Source organism: Chinchilla lanigera, unplaced genomic scaffold (assembly GCF_000276665.1).
Source record: "Chinchilla lanigera isolate Chin_1 unplaced genomic scaffold, ChiLan1.0 scaffold00021, whole genome shotgun sequence".
NCBI lineage: Eukaryota > Metazoa > Chordata > Mammalia > Rodentia > Chinchillidae > Chinchilla > Chinchilla lanigera.
The window spans coordinates 28,587,926-28,611,291 of record NW_004955422.1 but is presented as its reverse complement, the minus strand read 5'-3'; the positions used below and the strand labels follow the sequence as shown (position 1 = coordinate 28,611,291).

The 23,366-nt window shown below is 52.1% G+C and overlaps 1 protein-coding gene across 1 annotated transcript in view; it reads right to left on the bottom strand.

Annotated features, from left to right (window-relative positions):
- Positions 1–23,366, bottom strand: part of Nol4l (nucleolar protein 4-like) — an 83,235-nt gene that overhangs the window by 47,692 nt on the left and 12,177 nt on the right. Inside the window, exons 4-5 of the mRNA XM_013513842.1 lie at positions 21,251–21,362; positions 13,632–13,741 (exon numbers count right to left, since the gene is read on the bottom strand). Of these exons, the coding sequence (XP_013369296.1) occupies positions 13,632–13,741; positions 21,251–21,362 (222 nt within the window). The remainder of the gene's footprint in view (positions 1–13,631; positions 13,742–21,250; positions 21,363–23,366) is intronic.

Genomic DNA, 23,366 nt, shown 5'->3' with positions numbered 1-23,366 from the left:
GTGCCAGTGAACCGTGGGCAAGGCGCACTTTCCCCAGGTAATGAAGGTAAAGGTCACCCCATGTCTCTGCTTTGTGGGGGTGGACGTGGGTGGCCCGGGCAGGGGCTGAGCTCCAGGGAGCTGCTGGGGACAAGGAGCCTCAGGTCACAGGTATCTCGCCACCCCATCAGGAACTGGCCCCAGGAACAGGATGTGGGGTGTTGTCCACTTCTTTCCCACACAGCTTCAGGGGAGCAGGAGCACAGAGCAGAGACAGCCTCCTCTGGACCCAGGCAGCCCTGGCAGAACAGCAGAAGTGCTCGTTTTCTTAGAGTCTTTGGAAGTTTCTGGGAAGCACCTGGGATGTCCAAGAGCATACACTGATCGTGAAGATAATCCCCCATCGCAAAGGATGTTTGACAAGGAGCTTTTCTTTGTCCTCTCTAAAAGGAGGTGGCCTCAAAAAGGAGGTGTCCCCCATACCGTCTTTAGGGGGTGGGACTGCAGTGCTATCCATTTTTGCAGCCCCCAGAGTCCCACCCACAGACGGGGTGCTCCTGGCTCGCATCCACCCTGATGCGGGGTGGTGGCAGTACACAGCCAGGCCAGCAGGGCCTCTGCAGTCTTCCCCATCAAAAAAGGGGGCAGGGGTTAGGTCTTCACATTTTTTTCCCTAATGTGACTGTTTTTTCAAGCCAGTAAAACTTTTGTGGTGATGGGGTTCAAACCTGGGGCTTTACCCTACCACTGAGCTCCACCTTCAGCCTAGTCAGCCTTTTAAAAAGAAGATACTAGGGGCTGGGGATTTAGCTCAGTGGCACAGCGCCTGCCTGGCAAGTGCGAGGTCGTGAGTTGGATTCCTGGTACCAGAAAAAAACAAAAACAAAAAAAGAAAAACAAAATAAAAAGAAGATACTAAAATGTATTCTAAAGTCTTAAAACAGCCTTAAAACTCGAACCGGTTGTCAAAGAGGCCGGCGGACTGAACAGAAATACATCTTGCTTCAGACAGTGAGGTATAAAGACGGCACCTGAAGCCACAGGGGACACAGCAGGTTTTATTATTACTGTGACTGTTATTATTACCATTTTGGAGCGCTGTGGGTTGAACTCAGGGCTTTGCACATGCTAGGCAAGTGCTCCCACTGCACCCTACCCCCAGCCTCCAAAATAGGTTACAAAATAAATGGTAATGAGACAAAGGGATTCACACTTCAGAATATGCCAGGATAAGCTCCAAATGGATCAAAGATCAAATACATTTTTGCACACTTGAATCTGGTAATCAGAATGACTGATCTGAAAACAACAATATGCAGTATAAGAACCATCGTTGAACTCCTACCATCTTGTATGGTGAAGCTCTGCATCATTCCCATGTTTGTTTGTTTGTTTGTTTTTAACTGTCTTTGATTGCTCAATCACTCTGACATTCTTATGCTGGTGGACTGAGCAACTTTGTTGAAGATAACCATTATAATGTAGCAACCATTATAAATTCCTATCGTTTTGTTTTGAGGTCATGTATCTTTTTTTTTTGTTTTTGTGTTGTTTTGATTTTTGTCTCGTGGTTTTGTCAGTTTTTTAATTTTTAAAATAAAAAAAATGAAAAAGAAACCATATGTTTTTTGCTGGGTCAGCTGAGAGGCCCAGAGGAAAGGCTACCCAGTAACAAGCACACCTAGCACCTGGAGCTTAGGGCTATTTCCATTTGCTTTTGTGGTACTGGGGCTTAAATCCGGGGCCTTTACGCTGAGCTACATCCCCAACCCTTTTTATAGCTTGGTTTGTACTCTAATTCTCCAATAAGAGAAATCAGCAGACACCCTGGGAAAAATGGCTGAGTAAAGGCAGGAAATGCAATCGTACCTTCATACTCAGTTGCTTTGAAACTTGTCAGATTTTGGCCAGGTACTAGTCATTTGTTTGCTTGGTACTCAAGACAAGGCTAGAACTTGGTGTCAGTTGCCTGGGGATTTGCTCCCCTTCTGTGCAAAACAATTGGGGAGCAAAAACCCACTGTTTTTTTTTTTTTTACTTGTTGCACCTCCCAGAATGAATGCACAATAATACTGAAGTATCACTGTATACAAGATGACACCGTATAGTGCCAGACACAAAAGAAGTACTAAAAGACAAAACAACCCAAAGAAACAGAAAAACCAAAACACTGATGTAGCGTGTCAAAAGGCACAAACCTGAAATAGCTCCCAATGGCCAATACTTCAACAATTTGATCCATAAAATAACCCAAAGTATAAAATAAATAGCCACCGGTTCCTACTGATGTAAACACATGACTGAATAAGTTAATAACCAAGGGAGAAGAGGCGAATCTCCCAAGAGCGTGAATCCCAAGTAACTGATGTGGACCCTTCGCCCACAAAGCCCTCCCTTCAAAGCGCATCGCTTCCGCTGCGCATGCGCAGGCCGCACGTAGTGCCCAACCTGCTGTCACTGTGAGGCGTGCCTAGGGGGACAGGGGCAGCCTCTGGATGGAGAAACCCAGCAAATGCTACCTCGGCTGGGTGCAATCAAGGCCAGCATCAAGTCATCCATCTTGTTGATAGTTTGTAGCCTTGATACAACAGGACGAAAGTGGCCTTCTATGATTGTGGTCTTCCTCTTAATAACTTAAAAATGAAATGTTTTCTATCAAGAACATCTGATAAACTCCAAAATCCTATAAAATATATAACCAGAACTCTTTAAAACTGTTAAGGTCATCAAAAATAAGGAAAGTCATATCCCAGAAGAGCCTAAAGAAACAATAACTAGCAAGCCTGCAAATCCAGTGCTCTGGGAATCTGAGGCAGGAGGATTGGGGGTTTGAGCCCAGCCTGAGCAATTTAAGGACTTAGCCAGATGCTGTCTCAAAACAAAAATAAAAAAGGTAAGGGGGCCACGTGTGGTGGTACATGTCTATGATCCCAGCACTTGAGAGGTTGAGGCAGGAGGACTGATTTGAGTTTGAGGCCAGCCTGGGTTACATAAGCGTGTTCAAGGCCAGCCTGCACTGTACAGTTTTTTGAGACCCTGTCTAAAAAAAAAAAAAAAAAAAAAAAAACCCACTTCTCAAATAACAGTTTTTTGAGACCCTGTCTAAAAAAAAAAAAAAAAAAAAAAAGGCCAGCTTGCACTATATAGTTTTTTGAGACCCTATCTTAAAAACAAAACCAACCAAACAAACAAAAGGGTGGAGGTGGTGGTCAATGCGGCTCAAGGTAAAGGTCCTAGGTTCAGTCTCCAGTAACAATGCCCCTCATACCCACAAAAGAGTGCTGACAACAAAATGAAATGTTGTATCCTGAATCCAATCTTGCAACAGAGAAGGACCTAAAAACAAAGAAACTCTAAAGGTAGACTTTAGTCCAATAATGTATCAATAGTGGTCCATTGGTTAAACAAATGTAGCCTAGTAAAATAAGATATTACTAATAGAAGAAACTGTGTATGTGCAGGGAGGGTTGCGTGGGAACTCTGTTTCATCTTTTCAATTTTTCTGTAAATCTAAAACTGTTCTCAAAAATGATCTATTACAAAAATGAAAACATGAAAGTACCAAATGGGGGTAGAATGGGGTTAGCCTTTTTGAGACTCAAATGCAAAAAACCACTATAGAAAAACACTGATAAATGAGTCAATAAAAATAAGAAAACACATAGCATATGTGAGATCAAAAGAGAAAAGACTAAGGAGGAGAAAAAAGAGGCAATGGCTAACTCTGGGGAACCCAAAGAAAGCAAATATAATCAGGGTATGCTAATGGGTCAGGTCTGATAATATAACAAATGCAGTTGTAATAATATAAACAATGAATAATGATTTATCTAAGTAGAGAGCTAAATTAGGGGATGGACAAGGAGGAGTAGGTGTGCTTAGGAGAGGATGTAAGGTTGTAAATACTTATCTCTCAGAGCAAAAAATTAAACAACAACAAAAGCCCAAACTGAAAAGTCAACAACTAGTGTATAAACATATTTAGAAGCAGGCAGTAACAAAGACATGACCAGGAGCAGGGTGGAAGATGTAGCAAGGAGCTGGGCTGGGGTCTGCACTTTTTTATATGAGTTTTTAAAAAAATTTATTCAATTGATAAAAAATAAAAACAAATACAAATAAACAAAGCACACACATTGCCCTGGGAGGGGGGCAACAGTGGCCACCCCACCGCATGTCCTCCAAGGCAGAAACGCCCCAGGATACTGATCTGCCTAGAGAAATCCAAACAGCAGCCTTGGTCAAGGTCAGTGTTTTACTTGCTTTTTGTTTTTCTTGCTGCAGCACAGACTTTCACAGGGCCACAGATTTACTGAGACAGGAAAAGGTTTGAGTTATGGATTCTCGGATCTTGAAAATGTGGCCAGTGGAATTTCAGGCCCTTCCTGTGCTCTTGGGGCAGCAAGCTGGGTCCCCTCTGCTGAACTGCACAACAGGGACCAGGCTGATCCCACAGGCCTGTGCAGGGCATGGAGCGCATCCAAGAGGAGAGGAGGAGCAAGCAGCGACCAGCACGGCCTGGCCAGGGGGGCAGTGGGAGGGGGAGGCTGGAAACTGAGAAGGTGGCTCCTGCGTGCCACAGCTGGGAGCCTGGGCTACACAGTGGCGTCAAAGCCAGCCTAAACCATGTAGTGAGACCTTGTCTCAAAAAAAACCAAAACAAAGCCCATAAGTAATGGAAAGGGACTGGCAGCTGGGCATGGTGGTGCAAGCCTATAACCTCAGCACTGAGGAAGAGGCTGAGGAAGAAGGATCACTGTGAGTTCAAAGCCAGCCTGAGCTACATAGTGAATTGATGTCCACCCTGAATTATACAGCGAGACTCTGTCTCAAAAAACAAAACAAACACGCACACACGCACACACACACACACACAAAGAAAGAAAGAAAAGGAAGGAAAGAAAGGAAGGAAGGAAGGAAGGAAGGAAGGAAGGAAGGAAGGAAGGAAATGGCAAAGAGGTGCTGAAGGCTATAAGAGAAAGACACTGTGCCTGATGGGGCACATTCAGTCAAACCAACTGACCTCCCATCTCCCCATAGGCAGACCACCTTGATGTGGGGGCTCCAAGAACTTGCTGGGAAATTGTGTCTTCAGTCATCAGAAAACATCCCACTATGCCCTAGTTAGTAGTGCTTTTTTTTTTTCTTTTTGCCATAAACATTTACTTCTTTGACATTAATAGCACTACCTGCTTTTTAGTTTTCAATTTCTTGTGCCATTAAAAAAATGTCTTTTGGGGCTGGGGACTTAGCTCAGTGGAACAGCGCCTGCCTGGCAAGTGGGAGGTCGTGAGTTCAAGTCCCAGTACTGGAACACCCCCCCACAAAAATAAATACAAATCAATAAAAAAATATATCTTTTATAAAAACCATATGGCTGGATTTCCCATTATAAAAGCTGGCCTGAGCCTTTCTGAGGCTGTGTAGTAGAATTTAATCCATGCACATTTATTGTGATTTATGTTGGTTTTGTTCTTGTTAGCTTACTTCTTGTTCTCTACTTCTTAGTTTTCCTTTTGTTGGTTTCTACTTTTATTCCCCCATGTAATCCCTCTTGCTGGACTGAACAATTTTTCTTTATTTCTTTTCTCTACTGGTTTAGCAGTTCTACATTCCATTTCTATCCCATGGGGACCATTCTAAGGGACACCCTTGGCCATATACACTGAGCCACAACAGAAGATGAGGCAATGTCCCCATTCTGCTCTCTCCCAAACCCCACCGCCCCTGGCTGTGGGAAGCCTATGGCAGAAGACAGAAATCACCTTTGCTACGGGCTCCCAAACCTGACTTCCAGGGCAGCACTGTGGGCTTCCCTGGGTTGCAGACCTGTGCATCAGGCACTGTTTGGCTAAGAGACAGGTCTTCACTGTGACCAGTTGGTAGCCCCTCTCCTGTGGGCCTGCCTGTGTTCTTGGGGTCCTTCTGAGCAGGGCACAGGTCTAGAGGTTCAAGAGAAAACAAAGAGGGGGAAGGGCTGAGAGAGAGCTAAGGAACAGGATCTTGCTTTAGTGTTTCCCTGCTTCAAAAGATAATGATTAAAGAGTGATTGCGGTTGCTAGGCGTGGTGGTGCATGCTAGTAATCTCAGCTGTTCATGAGGCTGAGGTAAACTTGAGGCCATCCAGGGCAAATCAACCAGGGCCCTGTCTCAAAAGGAAATTTTTATTTTTTTTATTTTTTTTATTTTTATTTTTTGGTTTTTCTCCGGTACCGGGAACGGAACTCACGACCTTGCGCTTGCCAGGCAGGCGCTTTTGCCGCTGAGCTAAATCCCCAGCCCCTCAAAAGGAAATTTTTAAAAAGGGCTGGAGATGCAGCTTAGTTGTACAGAACGAGGCCTGGGTTCGATCCCCACCCCACAAAAAGTGAATATAGTTAGCCAAACGGTGAAAACAACTCTAATGTTTACTGATAGAAGCACAGAGAAACAAAATAGGATGTATCTGACAATGGAATATTATCCGGCTGTGAAAAGGAATGAAGTTCTGGCACATACCATGACACAGATGAGTCTTGAAATTGCTATGCTAAGTGAAAGCAGCCAGACATAAAACGAGAAATGCCATGTGATTCCATGCAGGTAAAGTCCCAAGGACGGTCACATTCGGAGACAGAAAGTTAAACAGAGATTACCAGGGGCTCAGGGAGGGGAGAAGTGGGAAGCCAGTGTTTAACGGGTACAGAGTTTCTGATTGGGGTGCTGTTACAGCTCATATCTAAATGTTCCCCAAAGCCTTGTGTGATCATGAGTGGAGCTTTGGGGAGGTGAATGGATTATGGGGTTTACAGCCGGTTTGCTGTTAGGAGCTGGGGCTCATGGGAGGAGGCGGGTCCCTGGGGGTGGGGCCTGGAAGGTTCCTCTCCCCCCGGCTCCACCCTTCTCTCTCTGTTCCTGGATGCTGGGGCAAGAGCATGGTGCTGTGCTATCCTGCGCTGGGGCCAGTGGACCATGGACCGTGAGCTAACGGGAACCTCCCCTGCTTCACGGTGCGGTGTGAGGTGCTCTGCCCCAGTGACGAGCACGTGACTAGGACAGGTGATGAAAAGTTTTTGGAAATGGTGACAGCTGCACAGCTTTGTGAACATGCCCCATGCCATGGAATTATACTCTCACAAGTGGTTTAAATGGCAAATTTCATCTTATATCTATTTACCACCGTTTTTCTAAAAATCAGATACAGGGTTTGTGGGTGGCGGTCCATGGGAGAGATTTGCCTAGCAGATGTGTGGCCCTGGGTTCCACCCCTAGCACTGCGAAAACCCCGAACAAATAAAATCAAAACAAAATCAAACGTGAGTATAGTTTTGCTTCCTTCCATACTTGAGGAAACAGCAGGAGTCCAAGAAAGTTTCTGCTCAAGTCCTCACCCCCTGTGGGGTCCGGCGGCTCCCCAGCCCGCCCCCCAACGCCTCCATTGCCCACACTGGCTCTGGCCTCACTGGCCCGACTTCTCACTGGAGCTGTCCCTGGCCCTCTCTCCTGGCCCACAGCCCATCTGAATGCTGAGTTTCTGGGCCCCTCGTGTCTCCATCTTCTGTCCCATGGATGGGGGCCCCACAAGGGCACGCACATGCTCCTGCCCGTGGTTACAGCCTTGACCTCTGGTGCAGGCCACTGCCATGTCTGTCAGACACACTGCAGGACATACTGTGAGCAGTGGCGGTGGTGGTCACAGAGACTTCCCACATGCTTCTTGGGAGCCCAGCTCAGTGCTAAGCACTCACCAGACTTTATGTCATTTAACTTTCAGGATGAGGTAGATACATTATTATTACTCACAAACAACTGATGCAGAAAAAGCAGCACAGAGAGGTGAGGCAACCTGACCCAAGTCACACAGCTTCCAGGTGGCAGAGCTGGTGCTGCTGCCTGACCCCAGGGTCACCAGCTTAGCAAGTGCAGTGGGTGGTAGGTGGGAATCCAGGCTGACAGTGGCTGCAGACTGGCTTGCTCTGAGGAGCAGGAGAGCCAATAATCTGGAGACCCCAACGGATCCTGCAGGGCCCGCATGTGTGCCCACCAGGAGGCGGGTCTGCTTTGCCTCCCCCACCCTCCGGGACCCTGAGAAAACTCTGGGCCAGGACAGAACGGTAGAGGAGAAGGAGGCAGAGGTTAATGGAGGCAAGCAGGAGCCTCCTGCATCACGTGGGCTTAGACAATGGAGCAGCACACCACTTCACAGGCTGCTGGGAGGACATTAAAACCATTAGCGGGACATCTAGCACTGCCCGAGCTAGAGGGAGGGAGGCAGATGCTGGCAGCCTTCTTGGACACAGCTCCAGCTGGGGAGGGGCGCAGGACCAGGGAGCAGAGCCTCCACTGTGTAATCAGAGCACACGGGGATGCAGCAGGACTGTCCCAGCCTCCACAGGAAGAGCAGGATAAGGCGGACATCGAGTTTTGTATGTAAGCGGGGTGTGGTGGACCATGCCTGGACTCCCAGCACTCTGGGAGGCTGAGTCAGGATAGAAAATTTGAGCCCAGCAACTTAATGACTTATTGAGATCCTGTGCCTAAGGGGAGGGAGCTGGGGATGTAGTCAGTGTGAAGGCCCTGGGTTCAATCCCCTGTACACCAAAACACAGGCGCGCGCGCGCGCGCGCGCGCACACACACACACACACACTCACACAGACAATTTGACATTCACAAGTTAGGGAGGGTGCTGCTTACCACCGCCTGCCAGCTTCCTCTCCCCTTATTTCCTTACTTTCCCTGTATTTAAGACAGCCCCCAGGTCCTAGGCTTGCACCTCTGCCAAACACATCTCTTCTCCGAGCCCACGGGCAATGCCTGCCTGTGAGCCTGCTGCAGGTTCTCGTGAGCACAGCCCCGTCCGGGCCACGTGGGAGAAACAGCTTGGTGCATTGGCAGATACCTATGACCTCAACCCAGGGCACGACCCTTCTGAGCCTCATTATCAAGCTGTAGCTGAGGGAAGTGGTGTGACCCCACAGAGTCCTGAGGATGAGGGGCCAAGGGCGGGAAGTGCTGGACACAGAACAGGTGGTCAATCTCCAACCCCTCTGCCCAAGCCAGCACCGCCCACTGGCTCCCTGCTTGGCCGTTCCTCTTAGCACTCCCTGCGGACCCCAGAGTCCATCTGAGTCTTCCTTGTCCCTGTCATTGAACTGTATGACCCACAGGGCAAGGACTCGGCCCCGCTCACCACTGTCCCTTGGCACATGGACAAGGCCTGGCTCAGTGCACGCACATGGGCAGGAGGATTCGTGCAAGTGACCACAGAACTACATAGCCAGCTTACTTGATAGGTAGAGACGCAAAGACCCAGGGGGCAAAAAGACGAGAATAACAGGGAAAATCAGCAGCAGAAAAGCAGAGCAGGCTAATCCCCGTTTCATTCAACAGTGTGGAAGGGAAGACACCAAAGTATTCACAGAGCTCTCAGTGGTGGGATGACGGTGATGCGTGTGTGTGTGTGTGTGTGTGTGTGTGTGTGTGTGTGTCTGTGGGCGCGCGCGCGCACGCGAGCGCACGCGCACTCATATTTATATAAGGCAGACATCAAATTTTATATGTAAGCTGGGTGTGGTGGTGCATGCCTGGACTCTCAGGCATCTCACCATGTTCTCTCACCATGCTGTCTAGGTGGAACTCAAACTTTTGATCCTCCTGCCTCAGCCTCCTGAATATGGTATTGGAAATACAGACACACACCGGCTCACCAGCAGGGACAACGGTGATTTCTATCATTATGTTCTTGCTCTTTGGCTAATGATCTTTCAGTAAGGTCATGTGTTTACTTGTGTAAGTAGGAAAAACAAGGATGAAAGAAAACCAAATGAGACAGAAAACAAAGCCAGAGCTGTGCAAAGAAGAAACGCCAGTGTGCCTCTCTGTGTGTGCTGCACCTGCCTGGAAGGGGATCTGAGAGCTCAGCAGTGGGGCACCGAAGAGCATGGCCTGCACCTGCCCTGGGCCTCAGCTCATCCGACAACCCCTAGCACTTCCCTAAGGCAGCCGTACTCCACACAGCTTCCTGCCTGCTGTCTGGAGGAGGATGGATTCCTCACCTGCACAACTGAAAGCGATTTCAGTTTCCCCTCTGGGTATGGAAACAGCCCCCTGCTTTTAGCTGACTGGGGCTGCTCTGGTCACAACTCCTGGGGGCTGGGTCTTAGGAGGAGGTCTGACCCTCACCATCCTGCACTCTGAGGACACCAACGATGATTGCTGCATTATGCCAGACATGGAGAAGAATCTTCTTCCTTTGTGTGACTGTTACTGGATTGTTCTGTGTTGTGCTGGGGATGGAGCCCAGGACCTTGCACGTACAGGGCTCCACAATTCGGCTCCACCCCGGCCCCTGCTCTGGGTTCCACATGGCCTCATACCTTCCGTGGAGAAGGACTCACTTCCCAGTGTACTCATCTGACACAGCTGGACTAATTGCCCAATCTGGTCCAGCCCTCAGAAAAACCCACTGCCCAATCTCTGTCTGACCAAAGCAAGGTGAGAGCAGGTGCTCTCTTTGTCTTACCACTGTCTCCTGGGTGTACAGTGTCAAAAGAAAAAAGCCAGGCCAAAGTACAAGCACTCTGGAAGGCTGAGGCAGAAAGATACCTAGGTTGAACTCAGCCTGGGCAATTTTAGCGACTTACTAAGATCCTGTCCCAAAATTAAAAATTTTAAAAGGCCAGGGATGTAGCACAGCACAAAGTCACTGGCTCAATCCCCAGTACCACAAAAAAAGGGACTTATCTCACCCCAAGTTTTAGCTGTAAGGCTTTGCACAACACTAACACCATTCACCTGGTTCCCGGTCACTTTAGAATTGGGTTCATTTTCCACATAACTTGCATTAGTGATGTGCAAACACCCAAGTGACCTCTGCTGGCATTTGTGGCCAGAGTCGCAGAACAACACCATCTTCAAAGCCAAGCTGTGCTGGGACGGGGCCTCCTGCCCACCCCGAGGATGGCCCTGCTTTGTCGGCACTGTATGGGAAAGAAGCTGCTAATTCAAGGATGTGTATTTTTAGTTCCAACTCCAGCTGAAGAATCAAAGGCTTCTGGTCCTTGGCCCCTCCTCGCTGCTGCAGATAAATAATCTGGCGAGCAGTGTGATCTCTTGTTTTGCCACGAGCCCTGCTGCAAACAGATAGATAGCAGTGCTGCCTGTGAGGCTGAGGAGTGCTCGCGGTGCTGGGGTGCTGGGGTGCTGTAGGTCGGCAGGTGGGAGCCCGAGGCGGAGGCGGGATGCCACTTCACCTGCCAGAGGGTGCAAGGAAGGGCTGCACTTTGATCTCCAGCTGCAGCACAGGAGAAGCTGGCCATTCTCAGAGGCCACGCTAACCTCAGCCCCAGCTGGGGTCCCAGAGCACCCTTGGGCAATGCTTGCCCCTGCCCTAGCTTTCATGAATATTAGTTTTTTCTCACTCACCAAGTGCTTTGCTCTCCCTGTTTTTCTTCAGGAGCAGACTCCTCATTCTTTGCTCTAGCCACACTCACCTCTCTGATCTCCATGGGCCTTGTCCTCCCTTATACCACAGGACCTTTGCACAAGCTGCCCCTCAGCCTATGGTGCTTGCTTTTCCTTTCAGATATATAACTCAGATGAAGCATCCTTTTCTGCAGCAAGCCTTCCCACAGGCTCTGCCTTGGCCCCCTCCCCTACCCCATGTGCCCACAGCGCCATGCACCCTGCCTGACACTTCTCATTGCCACATCCAGATGACTGATGTGTCATTTCCTCAACTGCTTACAGCCACCTACTATGAGTGGCATTTGTGTGTGATTCTTCTCCTACTGTCCATCTCCCCATGGGTCACAAGGAGACCAGGAATGCTGGTGTTTTGCTCACCCCCAGAGCCTGGCTTACAGAACAGGGCTCCACACATATTTGGTGAATGGCTGAATCCTTATTAAATCACCTGACATACTCACACATGCGATTTTAAACACCAAATCAAGGGGGGATTTAGCTCAGCAGCACAGCGCCTGCCTGGCAGGCGCAAGGTCGAGAGTTCAATTCCTGGTACCGGGGGAAAAAAAAAAAAATCAAACCTAGGAGGTCTATCAGGTGCATCACAGCCTGTGCTTGCCTGACGGCTGTGGGCAGTGTTGGGATCAAATCCAGCAGCCTGTCCTAGGAAAGGATGGGCCAAGGGGGCTGTTTGCACGGTTCTGGGCCTTGCTTTTCGCGGTATAGGTGAGCGTGATGGTGAAGAGTGAGTGGGTAAGAAGAGAGTGACTGGATGGTGATAGGAAGAGAAGGGCCATGCTGGCATGGTGGCACATGCCTGTAATCCCAGCACTCAGGAGGCTGAGGCAGGAGCACTGCCGAAAGTTCAAGGCCAGCCTGGGCTACATATTGAGTTTAGGGGCAGCCTGAACTATACAGTGAGACCCTGTCTCAAACCCTCCCCCCAAAAGAAAGAAAGTCCACAAATTACTCCTCAGCAGTCATCAGAGGAGACTGCACAGCAGGGTTGAGATGTTTTAACTATTAACAAAAGCAACACCCTGGTGACTGGCAGATCTGCAGCGCAAACAATGTGGTCCTTGTGGGTTGGAAACCCAACCCCAACACTGTTTCCCCAGCGAAATGACTTTTGATGCAACCATCACAGGACAGGCACTCAGGCGAGAAGTCCAGGGAGACACAGACACAAACAGCTCTGGCTCCAGGAGCAAAGCTGACTTCACTCAGCCTCTAGGGGCTGGCCATGGTATGGACACTGGAGGGCACCGCCTCACCCGCTCAAGCCGACCAGTCTAAATCCTCCAAGGCAGTAACACAGGTCTGGGGGCGACCCAAACACATTCTGCCACATCACCATGGTGCCAGCCTTGAGCCGTCACCCCCATGCACACACGCTCACGTCGTCAAGGCGACCAGTGGCACCGGACAGTACGGTGTGCTAGCTGTCAGACTGGAGTTCTGCCCTGTCTTTCCAGGGGGAAGGGCAGCTGTTCCCCTAGTTAGGCCTGAGGGCCTGCTGGGGTCAGATGTCTCCAGAAATGAGAGCACTTGAAACCAGAGGTGAGAATTATCAGCGTGGTCTCAGGCCGTGGCAGCGAGAGGGGGTGGCACGTTCCCGGCCCCTCCCCGCCGGCCTAGAGAGGTTAGAAGGTGCACCGTGCGGAGGGCAGCAGGAGGGAGTTTCTTTTCATTGCCTGTTTCCATGGTGCCTGGCAGCCCTTGGCAAGCCACAGCTGGGAGCCTCAGACAGCCAGGGGCCCCAGGGCCTTATCTGGCCTGGGCTGCCCTCCAAGGCCCGTGCTCCTGGCCCGTCTGGGCCCCAAGAGTGACAGAGGCCACAGGCGGGTGGCCAGGGCTTCTCTCTCAACACCTCCCTGGGGAAAGGAGGCCAGTGACCCAGCAGACAACGGGCAGAGCAGAATCCAGATCTTACCTACCCCCTGCCCAACCTTGGCGACAGCTCTGGGAAGCCTGCACTTCGGGGTCTCATGGAGCCCCAGCAGAACCGCCTGCCCAGCAGACCCTCTGAGGAGGTGTGCATTCCTCCCTTCCCTCTCCGCCTGGCTGCACGCCCAGATGACCAGATAAGGCCTCTTTGATTGCCAGTGTGTTTACACAGGCCCAGCCCCACACCGGGGGAGGCCTCGGCCACAGGCAGGAGAGTGAGGACGCCTCCAGGTGGGCGAGGGGGGTCGGCAGCCTTACCTGCTCTTGGGAATTCATCACTCGCAGCTTCATCTGCTTCAAGTACGTGGAGGTGAGGGGCATGTTGTAATCAATGATCCCGGAGACCAGAGGAGATGGAGGCTCATTTTCTGGCAGGAAGAACAAAATGGAACCCTTTCAGTCTGTGCTGGGGCCTGTCACCTGCGTGCAGAGTTCAACCCAGAGGAAGCGACCCTTGGGCAGGAGCAGGCCAGAGAACACCGGCTGGGGCCTGTCCACCACAGCTGGCCTACAGTGGGCTGACTGGTGTTGAACACACTTGCCAGTTGGTGGCATCGGGGGTGGGCGAGGGGGCAGTGTTTCATATTGACATTTCACATGTTAAAAGACGTGAAATTTGGCTCCACTGAAAAATGGAAGGTGTGGCCGCACAGGGCTCCCACGGTGGATGGCAGCAGCCATCTCCTCCAGACAGGGTGTGTGCGCTGTTTGCCACTCCCGCACAGCCCTTGTCTTCTGGCAAGCCCTTGTTCAGTTAGGATACCTACTAGGCCCTTGAAGGCATTCAAGCTTCCAACTCTGGTCTAAGTCAGCTGTCTGCCCGGGGCCCACCTGCCACGCACCCCATCCCAGCCAAGGCCCCACACCAGCCCTCCGGTCCCATGTGGCTCACAGGTCCGAGCCAGGCCCCTGGCACCCCCGCCCTCCCAAACGCGGGTTCCTCCTTAACCACACGCAGAGGGGCGCGTTCCTCCCATGTGCTGCTTTGCTGCCCAGAAGATCAAAGCAATGCATGTTCTTTTTGTAGAGAATCTGCAAAGTGCAGAGAGATGTAAAGAAAAGTTTAAAAAGCCATAATTGTACCAGCAGCTTGGCATATGCTTCTGTTTATTTTTTCCCTTTCCATATTTCTTCTTTGCATATTTGATATCACAATATATACAAAGAATTATAGTCTGCTTAAAGAAAAGAGTTGTGAGTTTTGGGGGATTGTTATGTTTAACATTTTGTCATGGGTGTTTGTTACCATCATAACTCTTGTTTTGCTTTGCAGATATAACTTTTAGAGCTGCATAATATTTTACCATAATTCACTTAAGCCATTCTTTTATGATTGGCTATTTGGGTGGTTTCCTATTGGGGCTGTTATAAACATCACTGCAGCAAACAGCTCTGTATACAAATATTGACCTACATTTCTGATTTTTTTCTTTCTAGAACTGATTCCAAGAAATAGAACTCATGGATCAGAAGGTAGGAATATTTGATAACTCCTAAAATCTCTGGACAAGGTACTGGGGGAACAGTCGGGAGTAGCTGCTGTCTAGCTTTCTCCTGCCTCCAATGACCAACCTCAGGCCAGGTTCGTATCACCCAGGCCTCTGAGCAAAAGATCTTGCTCCACTAACAGGCTGGGATCTGAGAAGTGTGAGGGGAAGTAATAATGATTTTCTGATTAGCCAAAGCCTGCCTTCGTCTGTCACCACCATGTCCAAGAGACAGGGCCAGGGGAAGTAAATGCAGTCTATCCTAGAATGACTTGCTATATCTGCACCCCCAAGCCAGGATTCAAAACAAAGAAGCCCCTGCAACCATGAACATCAGGCGAAAGAGGCCAACACAGGAGGACAGACACCATACAATTCTGCGAGTGTGAAATACCTCAAGTGGGCATAGTCACAAAATGAAAGTGGGCTACAGGTTACCTGGCAGTGGGAAGGCCACATTATTCTAAAAAGATTCAGAATTTTCTGTTTGGGGTGATGAAAAACTTGTGAAATAGGCAGTGGCAATTAATGTCTTTAAATGGTACAATTAAACAGTCAAATGGGAAAGTTTACGTTTTAAATATTTTACCACAAAAAAAGAAGAAAAGCCCAGCAAACATGGAGGGACAGAGAGGACAAGGGGAAACCCAGCTTAGCCAGGGTTGGGACAGCCCTGCAGACAGCAAGACTCCAGGTCAGATGGATCCCAGGACCAGGGCTCCGCCAAGCACATTTATGGTTGTTATCAAGTTTTTTTTTGTTGTTTTTTGTTTTTTTTTTTTGGTTTTTCTCCGGTGCCGGGAACCGAACTCATGACCTTGCGCTTGCCAGGCAGGCGCTTTTGCCGCTGAGCTAAATCCCCAGCCCCTGAGCTAAATCCCCAGCCCCGCAGAAGTCTGTCTTGATTTTTAGCTATGTTGTCACACACAAAGAGTGTTTCATTTTTTCGTTCTTTATGGGAAGAAGTGTCACTTCACAGGTCTCAGAAACTGGCTTTGAGTGGCTCCCCCCCCACACACCTTTTTAAAGAGCTCCCTCCTGATTTGGGGACAGGAAGTCACTGGCACAGATAGCTGGTGTGTAAGGAAAATAAGATGCATTTTGTGCCTCTCTCTGGCCAAGCAACCATTATCCTAGACTTAAAGTCTTCAGTCCCAGGGGTCATTTAGGCCTGATTCCCCCAAACTGATTGGCTGGGAAGCAACAAACATTCCAGGGACTTCCCCGAGGTGGGGTCGCTGAAGGAGCTGGGCTTCCTGTCTGCAGACTGTAGATCTTCAGGCTGAGAACCACTGCTTCTGTTTTATTTCCTCAAAGATGAGGAGCTTGTCTAGTGAGAAGTCACTGAACAACAAGGTACCTGTGGACGTCCACAGGGGCAGGAAGCCGGCTGTGTTCTTTCCCTGGTGCTCACCCATGTCCTGGCTGAAATGCCATGATTGCTTAGGAGAAAGTACTGTTCATAACGTCAGTTACAGGCTGGGCCTGGTGGCACACATCTGCGACCCTGGGACCCCAACGGCTGAGGCACAAGGATGGCACATTTGAGCCCAGTCTAAGCTATATAGTGAGGCACCATCTCACAAATTAATTAATTAATTAATTAATAATAAAATAAAGTCAGTTATAGTTGGGCTTAGGAAAATAAAACAAAACAAAGCTTAGTGGCCAGGATGGCACTCCTGGGAGGAAGGAGGAGTGGTTGCCACAGGTCTGTCCCCTCTCCAGATTTCCACAGAGCAGAAGCCACTTCCAGGGCCAGGAAGAGGAGGGCAGGATGCCTAGTCCTGGGCAAACACACAAACCCACCAGAGAACACCTTTTTGGTGTGGCACCTTGTGGGCCTGGGGACATTCCACATGAGGACATGAGCCACGGAGCTGGCAGTGGGAGGTCACAGCGTGGCCACCACAAGAGGTTTTCAGCAGTGGGAGCCCCACCATCCCTAAATCTCATTAGTAGGGAGGAGAAGACCTGAAGCCAGAGGCTCACAGGTGACCCGCACCAGGACAAAAGCGCCCAGGTGGACGACCAGCAAGGAAGAGGGGTTGTGGGGCTCACTGAGGAGGTGGCAGCCACGCCTGAGCCTATACACAGTGGCACCGCCCCAGTGGGCAGTCACCATGGAGGGGGCCAAGCTGGAACCCAGGAGGGTCATGGAGGCTAAATAATCCAGCAGGTCGCTGGGAACAGAGGCGGAGGAGGTGCCCCAAGGTTTCAACACCTCCTGGCCAAGGAAAATTGAAACCAACCCAAGTGCTGGACCTAGTTTTCCATGGCCTTGAAAATAATCAGTGATGTGGGGCTCTGCCCAAGCCAAGGCCACTGCCAACCTCCACAGCTGGCAGCACTAGCACCCATCGGTCACAAAGGCTTCAGCAGGGGGGCAGTGGCCCTTACATCCTCCAGGCAGGACAGAAGGTGGAGTTTCTCAAGCTCTCACCTTCTGAACCGAAGAGCTCCTTCTCCTGGCATGGCAGGGGCTCTGGGCGCCCACGGCAAGGTGTGGGTGACTGTGGGAGGCAGGGGTGCAAGAAGGACCTGACACAGGGAGGTCAGGACAGCAGCTGGCCTGGTGCATGCGGCTCAGACTTGGAAACTGCTCCCAGGCCTGCGGCCAGTTCAGGAGGGGTGGGACAGTCTCTTCCAGGGGAGACAAATGGGCGAGCCAGTCCTCACTTCAGGAGTGCCGCGGTCTGCATTTGGTGGGGTAGGAGGGAAATAGAATGTGGCTTGGCCTGGGTCAGGAACCAGAGAGGGCAAGCAGGATGTGACAGTCATCAGAGCTTGGAGGAGGGAGGGCCGAGACCATGGGACAGCTTGAGAAAGCTTCGTGAAGATCAAAAGGCCTGTGTTCGATCTCCCAGTAAAGGAGCATTGACAAAGTACTTCCTGTGGACCCTTTTGCTTGAGGCTCCCAAGAACCTCGTGAGGTGGGTGCTGGTGTCAGTACCCCCATCCTACAGATGAGACAACCCTGCACAGAGGTGCCACGCAACCTTCCCACAGTCACACGGGGAGCGTGAGAATTGAGCGAGAACAGGCCAGCGTGTGGGGCTAGATAGGACAGACTCTGCAAGGGCAAAGGAATAGGCTGAAAGGGGCTGGTGAGGAAGGACAAGAAGAGGCATCTGGAGGGCCCAGGCATGTGGGGCCTTGGGGACCCCACAGGTGCATCTGGACCCCAATCGCCAAGGAGCCATCACCTGCATGGACGGCTCATTCCCCGAGGAGGCAGAACCACCGTGTCCATTGCCAACTCGGGGTTTACAACCATGCAACACCAAGTTGTTACACAGGAAGGCTGAAATGTGCCCACGCAGTCCCTCTCCTGGGCAGGGGCTGGTCTGAGGCACTCCTGTCCTCCACCCAGGAAGAGGGGTGTGCAGCCAAGGGGCCCTGGAATTTCCACCCTAGGCCTTCCAGGTGCTGCTGGCTCCTTTGTTTATGCTCCTGGCTTTGTCTATGCGGGGTGTGTAGGTGGGTGATAGAGCTGTCCAGGCCCCTACACTGCTGGGGACAAACTGCTGAGCCAGGGAGGCCATTCAGCTTCCTTTCCTTCTAACATGAGGTCAGGAAGCAAGGCACTCTCCCTGCCTCCCTCAAGAAGCCTCCATCCTGTCCCCTGCCATGCCTCCCCTCTTCCTGGGACAGGAACAAGGGGCCTGACTCGGGAGGGGGGCGGGGGGCCTGGGCGCAGGCGTGGCAGGGGTGCCTGAGGAAGCAGGAGTAGCTGCTGTGCCAGCGGCCACCATGGCAGACAGGGATGGAAGCTCAGGCCCTCACTGGGGCAGGAAACGGGAGGGAACACCTGCCAGCTGGCAAGGTCAGTCCAGGAGGCTGACGCCTCTGGCCATGCAGCAGACAGGGGAGCCTTTCAGACCCTGAAGCTTACCACAGGCAGCTGCCAGAAACCAAACCCTTCCCTTCTATGACGTGTCCAGGATGTGCTCACCCGGGCAGGTGTGCGCATCATGGCGCCCACCTTGGTGGAGGCTGGTTGCGTCTCTCTCGGTGGCGTCACCTGGGCACTGGCAGTGTTGTGTTGGGGCACCATGCACAACAACACGGGTAGAAACAGGCAGAGGGAGCCAGGCACCCTACTTAATGGCTCATTTCAGTCCCCTGCATCCTCACAAGAGGAAGGTGTTCTGTTCACTTTGAAGATGTGAATCTGAAGATTTGAAGAATGAATTCTCCTGCCTCCATCTCTACCTCCTAGGAGAGCTGGCTTGAGTGACTTCACCCAGCACTTCTCTGTCAATAGCTGTTATGATCAGCAGGTGCTCAGAGAGTTTCCCTAACCTGCCTAGGGACACACAGCAGGGGACAGGCTGCACAGCCAGGCCTGCCTGATCCCAAGCCCACACTCCTTCACGGGCCACATGGTCTCCTCCCCCAACATCTTGCCCTGTGAATGGGGAAGTCTGGTATTTGGGACCCCAAAATGGTAGTGCCCTGAAAACAGGCAGGGATGTCTTCTATCCTGCCAGAGCAAGCCACTGGAAGAGGCTCAGCACAGAGCCCACTGAGCTGGTTTATATTCTAGGCAGCTCCTGGCTGTGAGCTCCCTCCCTCCCTCCTCCTCCTCTTCCCTGGGTGTGGGGGCGCAGTGGTGGCAGCCAGAGAGAAAGGAAGCAGTCTGCTGCTGTGATCAGCGCAGCCATGGGAGACCTTGCAGCCTTCCGTGAGGAGCTGCGGGGAGGTAAAGAGCACCCTCGCTGTCAGGCATGCAGAGCAAGGGAGTGGACTGGAGCCTGAAGTCACCCAGGGCAGCTCACAGGCGCAGCCCCTCCTGGCCCTGTCTCAGTTCCTCTAGGCAGCGTTAGGCTGGCTCCGCCAGTTGCTATGGAAACTGGACAGGAACAGGAGGGGGCAGGCAATGGGGCAGGCAGGATCCAGGCAGGCACAACCAGGGCACATGACCCTGGGGCCTAAACCCCGCAGGATAGGCAGCGAGGCAGAGAAAGTGCTCCCAGCCCTCTTGCCATATTGGCCCAGAGTTGCAGTCTCTCAGCCAGGCCCAGGCCACACAGGCAGCATTCTCAGAATCGCTCAGACATCCCACCTCATCACGTGACCCCCACAGCCACAGCCATGCGTCCCACTGGGCAGCCCCATGCAGGCATGCGGACTACCTCTCAAACCTCAGCAGCCCTCTGAGGGGGCTGTTGTTAACTCCATCCCAGAGGAGAAACTCAGGCTCACAGAGACACTGTCTCTTGGCCAAGACTCACAGCAGTGAGGTGTAGTCGGTATCCACACAGCACTGCCTTGGAGTCCTGTGCTGACACCAGAACCAGAGCAATGAGGTCTGGAAGCCGGCCGATGTGCCCAGATGAGGCAGCCATGGCCTGGCGGCCTCTGGATTTGGTGAGTCAGCCGATGTCAGAAATTGCTTACATGCGTCAGGGGCCATGACAATGAGAGGAAAGCACCACCGATGGCCATGTTCTGAGGCCGAGGTCATTGCCTGCTCAGCTCTGTGGCTGACTTTTCCTGGCCCAGTCTGTGGGTGCCACCTGAGCACCACCCTGATGAGCAGCACCCCCGCCATTCCCACTCTGTCCCCATCCTCAGGCAGAACTCCTGAACTTCAGCGGCTCCTGCTGGCCTCATGCTCAGGAGCTGGCACAGGGCACTGGGGAGGGCTCGAAACGCTTCCCCAGAGCACAGTGATAACCATACCAGCCCATCGCCTGGAGCCCCAGCCACCTGTGGGCAGATGGGGGCACAGCGCCAAAGTGAGGCCCTGCTGGTCTTGCTGATCAGGACCGAGCAGGCAGCACGGACATTGATCCCAGGGGCCGACTTCGGCAGCTCTCAGGTGGTCCGCACATACCCATGGGTCTGCTGACCTGGGACACCCAGGAGGCTCATTGCCAAAGGCAGGAGGGCACACAAATCCAAGGGTGCCCTGCTGCCCTCGGGGAGCTGAGGCCAGACCCGCAGCCACCCGTGTGGAAACAGAGGCAAGCGTGAGGCCCATGCAGCCGGAACCACAGAGCTCTGGGGCTGGTGCCCATTTTCCACTGGAACCCGGATGGGAGTAAAGGGCCGGCTGTGCACTGAAGAACAGGAGAATGGGGTTGCTGGCTTCTGCGTGAAACTTAACATTCAGAAAAAGTAGGGCTGGGGATTTAGCTCAGTGGCACAGCGCCTGCCTGGCAAGCGCAAGGCTGTGAGTTCGATTCCCTGTACTGGAAAAAAAAAAAATTCAGAACAAGTTAAATAAGACAGAACGAGGCTCCCTGGGCAGCGTCACAGACCCACACTGGCCTCTGGGATTGGTGACAGCTGCTCTGCCTGCACTTTCCTCCTGTGCCAGCGAAGGGTGGACCCTTCCGGTGGGCACACCTGCTCCAGCAGCCCTCATCCAAGATTCCCTACCTTTGGGTTCCAGGCCATTAGAGTTAAAGTGCATCCTCTTCTGACACTCGGTGCAGCTCATCAGGAAGCGGGTCACAGCCTCTCTCGGGAGGAAGGCGTAGGTTTCTGCGATCTGGGGAGGAACCAGTTTGCACGTCATGTTGATCCGTGGGGAAAAATGGGTCACCCAGGTCTGTGCTTTGGTGGCAGGTACTGTGGCCCCTGCCAGGAGTGGCGAGGATTTGCGGAGTACGGGCAAATGTCACCTATTCTGAACTGTGAGAATGACCCAGTACTTTTGCAGAAAGCCATTTGTTTTAAAATTTTGAATACAGGAGATTAAAAATTGCAAAAGCAAAACATTTAAACATCACTTAATCTTTTTGGGGGGGGTCTTTTTGAGACAGGGTCTCCCTGTGTAGCCCAGGCTGGCCTCAAACTCTCAGCAATCCTCCTGCCTCAGCCTCCTGAGTGCTGGGACTGCAGGCATGCGCCACCACGCCCAGTTTCACATCACCTAGTCCTTGGCTTGTTCTAACAAGTAACATTCCTCTCAGAACATTTGAGTGCTGCCCCTGGAAAGTGAGCATCACTCTCTAGAGTAGAATGAGAGACGTTCCCTCTTGGAGATGGATAAACTGAGACCCACTTACAAATTGACTGGCTCTGGCTTATAAACAGAACCCAAGGTTAGGGAAGATCTGAGAAAGGCTGGCACCAGGGTGTCAGACATTTCAAAGTTTGTGGACTCCTAGGGATCCTTATGTTCCTGGTGACTCAGGCCCAGAGAGGTGAAACCACTCACCTGAGGCCACACAGCTCTTAAGAGGCAGTGCCCCAGGTCACTCAGAGGGAGAAGAAAGGGCTGGCAGGCAGGAGGGAAGGTAGAAATAGAAGGGAGGGGAAAGAGGAAAGGGCTGGGTGGGAGGGAGGAAGAATGGCCGTGGGCCAGAGGTCCAGCCTTCTCTCCTTGCCCTGGGTTTTGGGAAATTTGACAGCCCTGGCTGTTGCCTTTGGGGCCAAAGGGTCCCTGCAGCCCCAGGCTCCCGTGGCAGGTGTCACACATGCTTCCCGGAGCCCAGTCCTCCCACTCTTCTCCACTAAGGGGCAGCATCACCCAAGCATTCCCGTCCTCCCCGCAGCCTGGCTGGGAAAGTTGGCCGAGGGCTGGGACTGCTCTAGATGCGCTGGTCCTGCCTCCCCATGAACAGTGGACAGCACCGTCTCCTCCCAAGGGGGTGCGTGAATGCCTGCTCCCCCTCTGTGGTGGCCAGCAGGTGGGGGTGAGGACGTAGTAGGCCAGGAGTGCCCCAGGCTGTGGCCAGGCCTCAGAGCAGAAGCTCCTAGCTCAGCCTGCCTGTGGAGTTCCAGGGGCCACTCCTGCCCTCCACAAAGGCTAGTTAATTTTGGTGACACAATTGTTATTTCTCAGCTGATTTGATGCTCTGTGGAGGAGGCAGGCTCCTTGATGAGTTATCTCCCTTCCAAATTCCCTGTCTGATTGCCTTCCTCTGGAGGTCAGGGGCAAGGGCAAACTCCAGAGCCTCTGCCTGCAGCTAGTAGATGGGAGAACCTTTGTGTCGGGGCTGAGGGATGGGGGCTTTTCTGCCAGGCACAGGGACATCTTCTTCAGCCTAGGGTTGCTGGAAGTCTTGGCAGTGACTCGTTCTTAATGCACCTGCTGGGGGGAGACAGGCTTAGCTGGGCTGATGGCAGCAGGAGCAGGGGGCCAGGTGTGTGCAGGTAGGGAGGAAACCTGGGGCTGACTCTGGCCAACAGATGACCCCATGGACCTCCCTAAGACATAGTACCCCAGGGCAGGCCTCAGAGAGCTGAGCAGATGACTTGGGCAGGAGGGTGCCCAGTCAGCAGGGGAAGGAGGGCAAGGTTCACAGCAGAGGAGCAGCCCTGCCTGCCTGCCTGCCTGCCTGCCTGCTCGCTCACCTGCCTTGGGCCAGAGGTATTTTTAAAAGGTCCAAGGAAGGCCCCTGGCCTGGCTGTTCTGCTGAGGGCTTGGCCTGCTGAGGGCACGGAATGATCTCTCCAGGGATGGCTCTCCTGGCCTTGCCAGGGGCCCCAGAAGGGGACCAGAGCTGGTTGGCCTGCCATGCAGAGAGGGGCACTGGGCATGTACCTC